Source organism: Dermacentor silvarum, chromosome 11 (genome assembly GCF_013339745.2).
Source record: "Dermacentor silvarum isolate Dsil-2018 chromosome 11, BIME_Dsil_1.4, whole genome shotgun sequence".
Lineage (NCBI taxonomy): Eukaryota > Metazoa > Arthropoda > Arachnida > Ixodida > Ixodidae > Dermacentor > Dermacentor silvarum.
Window position 1 is genome coordinate 19533624 of NC_051164.1, and position 9793 is coordinate 19543416.

Below are 9793 nucleotides of genomic sequence, written 5' to 3' on the forward strand. Positions count from 1 at the left end.
AATCCGCTTCCCTACTGCCCTCCTCCCTCACATTCCACGGTCTCTGCGTGCGCCCTTCCCCGTGCTGTGCCGGCGCTGCCCGCTCCCTGAAGTTTCGTTTACTGCCGTTATCGTGAAGCGAGCCTTGTTCGGCCTTGGCAGTTTCGTGGCCCTCGCTCGCTATGCGCGCCGTGATATTTCACAACTCGCACTCAAGATTCTGATTTCAGCCTCACTGGCTGTTCGTTCGCACCACGTGCCCTTCTCCTCCACTTCGTCTCTCTTTCTTCCTCGAGCACTCCTTGGGGCGCCCGTTTGAGGGGAGCGTTCGCCGTCTCCGCTGACTTCCGTATTCCCAGGCAGCCGCACTGTAACTGGTATTTCGTTTCCCGCAACTGCACTATAAGCGATACGTGTATACATACGTGTATGCATGGGAAGGCTTAGGAGTGAGGATCAACGGCGAATATCTCAACAACCTTCGGTTTGCAGATGACATTGTCCTATTCAGCAACAATGGAGACAAATTACAACAAATGATTGAGGACCTTAATCGAGAAAGTGTAAGAATTGGGTTGAAGATGAATATGCAGAAGACAAAGATAATGTTCAATAGCCTGGCAAGGGAACAAGAATTCAGGATCGCCAGTCAGCCTCTAGAGTCTGTCAAGGAGTACGTTTATCTAGGTCAATTACTCACAGAGGACCCTGATCACGAGAAAGAAATTTACAGAAGAATAAAATTGGGTTGGAGTGCATACGGCAGGCATTACCAAATCCTGACTGGGAGCTTACCACTGTCGTTGAAGAGAAAAGTGTACAATCATTGCATTCTACTGGTGCTAACATATGGGGCAGAAACTTGGAGGTTAACAAAGAAGCTCGAGAACAAGTTAAGGACTGCACAAAGAGCGATGGAACGAAAAATCTTAAGACTAACGTTAAGAGACAGGAAGAGAGCGGTGTGGATCAGAGAACAAACGGGCATAGCCGATATTCTAGTTGACATTAAGCGGAAGAAATGGAGCTGGGCAGGCCATGTAATGCGTAGGATGGATAACCGGTGGACCATTAGGGTTACAGAATGGATACCAAGAGAAGGGAAGTGCAGTTGAGGTCGGCAGAAAACCAGATGGGATGATGAAGTTAGGAAATTTGCAGGCACAAGTTGGAATACACTAGCGCAAGACAGGGGTAATTGGAGATCGCAGGGAGAGGCCTTCGTCCTGCAGTGGACATAAAATATAGGCTGATGATGATGATGATGATGATGTATGCATAGAGTGCTATGGGAAAATTAACGGGAGTCTGAAAAGACCGCACTATATCCGGTCCTGCACTATAAGCGGTTACGTTATAAGTGGTCTATACTGGATTTTGTTTTCGGCAACGAAGTTGCACTGCGTGTGCCGCGGACGGGTCGCCCTGGCTGATGCAGTAGCGTACTTAGTGCAAGCGCTCCCCAACGTCAGCCCAATGCAGGGATCGCATATGCACAGTGCCCGAGCACTGCAATTCTCAGAGAAGCACCACGTCGTCCGAACTCGTCTTTGACGGTGCAAGGTTCGGCCGGGTCGACAGGACTGATCAAAATGATAACGAGATGAAGACAGAGGCATTGGCAACAAAAGCAGCATGTAATTCACAAAGTGGGAAAGCATGTGTGAAGATCGGGAAGATTGTGTTGGATACGCGGCGATGAACTTCATGTCACTTAAACAGCCATGATCTAACCCGCACGCATTATCTCGGGTATGATCACTGAGGAGCCAACCGTACGAACATGCTAGCGGCAAATATTCTGTGATAGCTCGTGGCCTGTTACCACATCGCCCAGCAGCGAATTTTCGTTACGGTCACACTGCCGAGGCACTTAGGCCTAATCTGCACTGCATCATGTGCCATTGGCAACTAAAGTTAAGGTTTGGTGCCAAATTGACGGAGATCTATTCGCAGCAGTTGTGCGACACTCGGAAAACCAACGAACTGCCTTCACAAACGAAAGCAAGAGATGGTGGATGAACGAGGAGAAAGGGGGGATAGCGAGCATTGCGCGAATTTGCCGGGAGTTTCCAGATTTCGGATTCTTTGACTGGTGGCAAATAACGCCAAACCTGACAGTGTAATGGTTAAGACCGTGCATGCTCTTTACCGTCGGCGTCGGCTATGCGTGGAGTGGTGATGAAGCCACGTGGTGCGCATTCCTTTCACTTGTCGCGCAGATTAACCTTGCGATAACCCAACAGCCGTAAAGTTGGTTTAGCCCTTTTGTATATTGGAGAAAGAGTGTAAAGAAAAACTCTCTATGCAATGAATAAGATTGCCACAAAACACGGATCCACCATTATACTGAGAACCTCATCAGTATTCAGTACAACAGAACGTCGCTAATTCATTTGTTTCAGAGGGGGAAAAAAAGCAAATGATTCTATTCAACAGAAATTTCATTGATAAAAAAATGTCACAGTTTCGCCCTAAGGGCGAAGCGATGAATGCGATAGCAACACAGCAATGTCATACGAAGTAAGGTGAGCGGCTTTGGTAGCAATATGAATTGTAGTAAGCATGAGCTGATTAAGTAAGCAGGCGTGCTGCGGCGCAAGTAGACCGACACGAAGAGAGACTCGATGACCACGAGAAGGCGCGTGTGAAACGGTGGTGTTGATGAGAAGCGCTTCCCGTGGGCAGCGCGTGCGAAGGGACACACCTGTAGCGCTGCACTGCCGACCCGGGCAGCATTGCATGTGTAGCGTGCGTTGGAAAATGTGGCCCGACTATTACTAAGTGATTGAACAAGCGTGGTGCAGAGAACGACCGTCAAAACGCTGGCAGCGAGCGGATATATACGCCGCAGCAGCGGGCGAAGGTACGTGCGGTCTATCGCTTCAACGGAAACTGAGCGGCGAATGCGCATAAAGGACAGAGCCGTGTGGAGATAAGAGACGGTGCGGTCGAACGAACGACGAGCGCGGTTGTTGGCAGCGTAGAAGTGCCCCCCCCCCCCCCGCTCCTTCCGGCGCTGGCTTCCCGCTTCCTTGCTTGCGCGTGGGAGAAAAAAGAGACTGTGCGGACGAGCGACGAGCGCGGTTGTTGGCAGAGAAGTGCCCCCCCCCCCCCCCCCCCCCCCTGCTCCCTCCGGCGCTGGCTTTCCGCTTCCTTGCTTGCGCGTGGGAGATTGAGTGCGTTCGCTCTCCGTGATAGCGCGCGTCCCCGCACGCTGCCTCTGGGGCATACGGTGCGCGGCGAAGATTTTATCTATACGGAACCTCACGGCGACGGCGACGACGACGGCGACGCCGACGCCGACGGCAGAAATCCGGTTCAAGTGTCCATATAATTCGCAATAAAAAAAAAAAAATATTTTCCAGACCTTCATATACAAGAGCTGAGCTGTAATCAGTGCTAGCACACTAATTTGGTATTTACTTTAAAAAGTCGCAATTTTGCCTGGAAGGTGAAGCATTGATTGCGATAGCAAATTAGTGGGCAGCTATACAAAGTAAGGATAGTAGTTTTATCCGCCGTATAAACTTGTAAACATAGGCATACTAACTATATGAACAAGCATGGTGTCACGCACGCACGAGCACACGTGAACACATTTCACTTGATGACCGTGGAAACTCGCTGTCAATATGCTGGAGTGTGGAAGTGCGGCAACAGCAGCGAGCGAATTGACCTTCGTGCTGCGTCTTGCATCAACGCAAACTAAGCCACGAAAACGCATCACAGGGTGGACTGTGTCAGTGATGCAGATGGCTTTCCATATACAGCGGCACGCGCGGGCATCCAGAGTAGAATGCGCCCTCCCCCCTCCTCCTTCCTACCCTTACCCCGGAGCATTGCGCATGATGGAAGACAGCGTGCTTCCTTCCCGCTTCGCTCCCATGTGCATGCGAAATTGAGCCGCGATCGCTAGCTCACCCTCGCACTCTTTCACTCGCACATACAGCATACGGCGCGCAGCAATGATTTTATCGCCCTTGGACTTTGTACGAAACCTCACAGTGACGGCAATGGCAGAAATGCGCCTGGAGTGTCCATATATTTGCTTTGAAAAATTATTCCCATCAAGCGTGCAGAATAGTCGAATACTACGGGTAGCTCCATAGAGCAAACATAAAACTGTAAATCAAGCTGTGGCAACCCTTGTATCTTGTTTGACTCGCCTTTTTTGACGGTGCTATGCTTTGGTTTCGATTGCAAGTTGACTGCCCACTTCAGATCAAAAATGTTTTAACAATACGTCAACTTACAGTGGCGTAGATACGGTAGGTCGTACATTGGCAGAGAAGAACGAAGACACAAAAAGATACCTCCACAAATTCAAGGCTGCAGAGGTGCAACCATTGTACCTTAATTCTTCATTATGGCCGTGTGTACTGTCTGTAAATGGTCCGTTGGTGTTGTGTCAACGAGGCATTGACCTAATCAAAATACTAAATGTATTTGCTTTTAGTTAGCGCTGCTTCCTGTCGTGTAAAGAAAAAAATGAAGGAAATTGAATTGAAAGGGGAGGCAGTGCCAACCTATCAGGCAAAGATACGTGTGTGCATTCTTGAAAGATAGCAATTTCTTTTTATGCAAGATAATCGAGGGCTGGCTTACTCATGTACTAATGCCATTTCTGATATAATATGCCATGCCTCGATTAGTATAAGACACAATTCATTCCTACGTCTGACTAGAATTACTTTTTTTTTTTTGCGAATTTTGAGGACCCTTGCAATCGGGACAGTGCATCAGAAAGTTCGATGGCATTCCAGCAGTCACCAATTGTTCGTGTCTAATTTATCTCCAATTGATGCAACGACTCAAAGATCTATACAATGCTTGCAAGTCAAGGTTAAAGTCGCTGGAAGCCGTGATAGGTCGGATAGGGTGGGAGTGCTTTACGTGGGGCACGACTGTGACACATGGCTTTTCACTTTTCTTACCCCCCCTTCCTTAGAGAGCGGTACCGCCGGTATCGCGTCCACTTTCAGTTTTTGCCTCGGCGAGCGTACCGCAAGAAGCTGCAGGCTACACCGGCGCGGATTCTGCGCTACATGGAGACCGATTTCCTTCGGAGGCTCATTGAGGCCATCAAGCGCAAGATGGAGCACGTCTCCTCGGAGAGGTGAGTTTAGGCATTTATTTATTTATTTATTTATTTATTTATTTATTTATTTATTTATTCTTTATTTACTTTCCACACCCCAGATCACAGAAATTACAGAAAAGAGTGGTATGTGCATAATAACAAAGAAATACATATGCAGCAATAAAGCTTAACTTAGTGTGTTGTTCTCGGCTGTAGTGAAGCTTGCATTCTGAATAGCGACGATGAAAGCAGGCAGGCGATTATAATCCAGACTTGTTCTTGTAATGATGGAATCCTGGTTTAGCTTAGTTCGACAAGAGGGCTCACCAACTTTTATGCTGTGGTCAAAGTTGGGTGACATGTATAATGGACGTGTTAAAAACTGTTCATTTAGAGTGGAGTTGAAGTTATAGGCCTTAAGGAATACAAAATAGTGCAAATTTGCGATGGGATAAATGTTCAGGTAGGTTAAGAGATTACCATACTTTCCAGTCTATAAGTCGCACCTTTGTATAGTTGCACCCCCCTCAAAATGGCAGTTTTTTTCCGAAAAAAAAAACATATATAAGTTGCACCGGTGTATAAGACGCACCTGTTCATTCGATAAGCGATCGAAAAAAATTACAGTGGTGTTTCACTTCGTGAACGCAGGTCACGTGCAACATTATGTGTGCCATTCCTATATAATAGCGAGAGCAATGATATGGACACTCCAGGCGCATTTCTCCTGTGGTGGCCGCCGCGATGTTCCGTATAAAGTCCAAGGTCGATAACATCGCCCCGTGCACCGTATGCTGTATCTGCGAGTGAAAGCGTGCGACGGTGAGCCGAATCGCGCACAAGGGAGGAAAGTGGGAAGGCATATATAAAAAAACGAATATAAGTCGCACCGACAAAAAATTCAGAAAAAGAAATGCGACTTGTACACCGGAAATTGCGGTAAGAGTAAGATTAAGACGCGTAATGGGCATAATTAGGCAATTATACTTAATGTAATATTATTTATATTAATTGGACAATTAGACTAAAGAAAGCAGGCGAAGTGGAAGTTACTGCGAGAGTGGCTCCTCAGCGGTTGTTGCACGACACTCACAACATGAGGTACAGTCCCTAGATAAACAAGTTTCAAGGTAACACCATTCTTTCAACTAGCCGTTGTTCTCATCCTTGCGTGCTTCCTCTATTGTCCATGCGTGATTGGCTCAGTGCAGTCACATGGCAATTTCACATGGCATTTCCGCATGCTCCCACTGATCACCAGCACACACAAAATGTTCCAAAGTTGTTTTCTTTCACGTAACATTGTTGACACCAACATACGCATGAATAAGATTTACTGCACAGAATAAAGTTTCAAAACGAGTATTGATAAAGATTTAGTATGACACAAACGAAAAGCTGCTTGTTTTTGCACGCATGTTGAAAGGGTTGGAACCTTTGGGGGCACTAGCAGCGCGACATGTAGGAGAAGGACTAGAGGAGGAGGGGAGCGGACAAAGTAGAAGGGCGCTCCTTTGAAACTTATCTAGGGACCTTAACACAAGTTACTGGGCAGAGTCTGTCTCCACTGTTTTAGTATGTAGTCTCCAAAAGTGCACTAGACATTTTGTCACCCTTTGCTTCCAGTCCCCTCTGTCTCATATCTGTAAGCCGATAGCAATGTGTTTAGGGCTAAGACAATGCTGTGAAGATGAAGGTGAAGACTACAACACAAGCATGCGCCCGCAAGGCAAAGAAGTGGAAAAAGACAGGAAATAAGGAAATTGATCGATTATCGATTAGCTATTGATTGGCTATTAATTGGCTATCACAAAGTATTGGCGACGTATTTGGGCTAGGCTAAGCACTACCAAGTCAACCCCAGCATTTTTCAGAATTTATTGATTATTGATTGAATATCGATTAGCTATTGATTGGCTATCCATTGGCTATCGATGACTGACTAAGCTTAAATAGTCCCAACCATGCTTAGCTAGACTTACCCATGTGAACTAGCAAAGCTGAGCCAGGCTATGTGCCAATGCGCTTGGACCCTTTCTGCACTACCGCCAGGATCGGCCCACATTTTCTGTTCGCGGTTGACACATTACACCCGACTTAAACAGCACTGCTGTTAAAAGTGTGCAGAACCCACACACTGGGAATTGATGTTACATGAAGCATTTAGCAGGTACCTGGCTAACTAGGATTGTTTGGGTTCCGCAAAGCAATACCAGGTGGACCAATGTGGTTGTGTAAATTGAGTACGTAGTTGTGTGCGTGTGTGAGTGCGTGTGTGTGGGAGGGTGGGTCGGGAGTGTACGTGTCTGCTGACAGCAGCACGATGACCACCATGTTGAAGACACTTGTATGGTGGCAGCGGCATGATTTCTATGCAGTGGCAATTGTTGGTTTCTGCGTAGGTAGTAAGGAACGCTTTGCCGAGTGTTTTAAAGAGCTGACTGGCTTTGTAATGATAGAAATATGCCTGCAATCGTGGCCTAATGGTTAGAGCACCAAGCAGCTGTGCTCGAAAGCAGAGGTTTGATTCCAACGTCGTGCATACCGGGGGTATTCTTTAAAAATTAAAGTGAGGTGAGACAGGAACCTACCTAGCTACCTACCTACCTGTCTTCCGCAAAGTGCCAAGAATGAAGACAACGGATGCTTTGCATTAAATCTGTCAGGTTTGCCCAAAAGGTGAAGCTTTGACAGCAATAGCAAGGTTCAGCATTGTGCGTGGACTCCTCAGATGGTCTTCAATGTATGGTGCTAGCATGATTGCAGCATGCAAGGTAACTCCTGCTGGGTAGAAGGAACGCATCGTGGCAGCTACAAAACGTCTCACAATGCCAGCGTGACGAAGAGCGGCACCAGCGGTGTTGTAGGTGCTGCACCTCGATGTTGCACTAAGAGACGGCTGGCAGGAAACCGCCAAGAAAATGAAAGAAATTCAGAAAACGCGCCAAGCACCTCAATGCACTGGTTTCCACGTGTTTTGTGCCGCCCCTTGAGGCATACCTCTGTGGCCTAAGGGTTAGAGTACCTGGCTACTCTGCTGTAGGTACCATGTGTGAATTCGGCCGGCAGACATTTTTATTTGTGTTCATACATGAATAGTCGATTAGAAGTGTTAGCTGAACTCGCAGAAATAAGCATGAAAGAAATATTCATACATTTAACACCAACAAGAATGCTCTTATTGTATTAATGTTTCAGCCAGTGACCCGTAATAATAGTAACAAAGATAATCATATTTTTGGTGCTGTTAAACGTGTGAACACACGCACACACACACACAGAGACGGACAGACAGAGAGAGAGTAAAACTGTTATAACAAAGTTGGAAGGGGGAGCCACAATTCATTATATTGATTACTTGGTTATATCCATTATTTCGTTATACCCTGTTTCATTATAACAAGATTTGACTGTGTGCGTATATATACACTTGAACCTCATTATAACGAGACTGGATAAAACGAAATAATAGATATAACAAAGTAAATGTAACGCCCCTGAAATCCCAATAGAGATCCACGTTTTTAAACCATCGTTCTAACGAAGCAAAATTGTTCTGCCAATGGATATAACGAACTAGATTCGTCTCCGAAACAAAAGTACTGACCATTGCACACCGAGCATATCGCTTTCCACCGGCTTTCACACTCGTTTGGCGCAGCAGTTCAAAATTCTCGCGTCGACCAAGCCATCGAGCAATTAGTCTTTCTCACCACTGCACGTAGCCACGCGCACAGTGGATCCGTACAAGCAGCACATTTTTCTTATCTTATCCCATCTCTCTCTTGCTGCAGCATATAGCTGGCTAAGCTAGGCCGCCAGGCGCACCCCTCCAAGATCGCAAGTCTCGGAAGCCACACCTAACTGCGCCGCGCTAGATATCCATGATGATGCTTGAGCGTGTCATGCCAAAAAAACCAGTGCCTTCACTTCTCTTTCTTTCAGTGCAGAGCACCACGCTGGCTGGCGCAACAAAGCGTGACCTCCGAGTGCGCGAAACCAGCACGAGCCGGCGCCAAGCCGAGCTCACACAGGAGACATAGAGTCACCTCCGACAGTGGAGCTGCGGCAGCTGCAGGGCCACGAGATAACAGCGGATCGATAATTGCGCTAATACGGCCCAAATAAGTTGTAAACAGCTTGACAGTGTTTCTGGCGCTCTGCCAAGCTATGTCGGCTGTACACATCTACGGGTTGGCAACATCACGTGAAAATGAAACTATCTCCGAAAGCCATGGAGGTCGTCTGAGAACACTCACCCCAGCAGCGTGGTCGGCCACACCGTGTTGTGTGCTATGTGCTGCTCGAACACGACCAACTTCGTTCGCATAGTAGCGTGCTAGCTGTTCCCGTTGCCCGATTCGCTGTTTCTTTGGTTTCACGACAATGTGAGCCAAGTGCAAAGCGGGAGCGAATGACGATCACAATGGAACATAAGGACACTATCATAAAGGCTGACGCGTCAGGTTCTATAAGGTCGCGCGTTGCACGCACCGGAGAGTCCTTGCAGTTGCTTATTCAAATTTCATTGCCTACACGGTAACGTAGCAGTTCGACAAAATGTGGAGCAGTAGCCTTGTTTGCATGTTAAAGGTTGTGCACACCACTGGGTATATACTGCAGTAAAGGGCGATTATTGATATAACGAAGAATGGACAGAACGAAGTACACCTCGGACCTCGTTATAATGAAAGGGATATAACGAAATGTGTATAACGAAGTAAATGAAAT

At 47.0% G+C, this 9793-nt stretch overlaps 1 protein-coding gene across 1 annotated transcript in view; it reads left to right on the forward strand.

Moving 5' to 3' along the window:
• Positions 1–9044, forward strand: part of LOC119432447 (DNA-directed RNA polymerase I subunit RPA1-like) — a 112819-nt gene extending 103775 nt beyond the window's left edge. The window contains 2 exon segments of the mRNA XM_037699610.2: positions 4931–5098; positions 9008–9044. Coding sequence (XP_037555538.1) covers positions 4931–5098; positions 9008–9044 — 205 coding nt within the window.
• Positions 9045–9793: the final 749 nt, after the last annotated feature.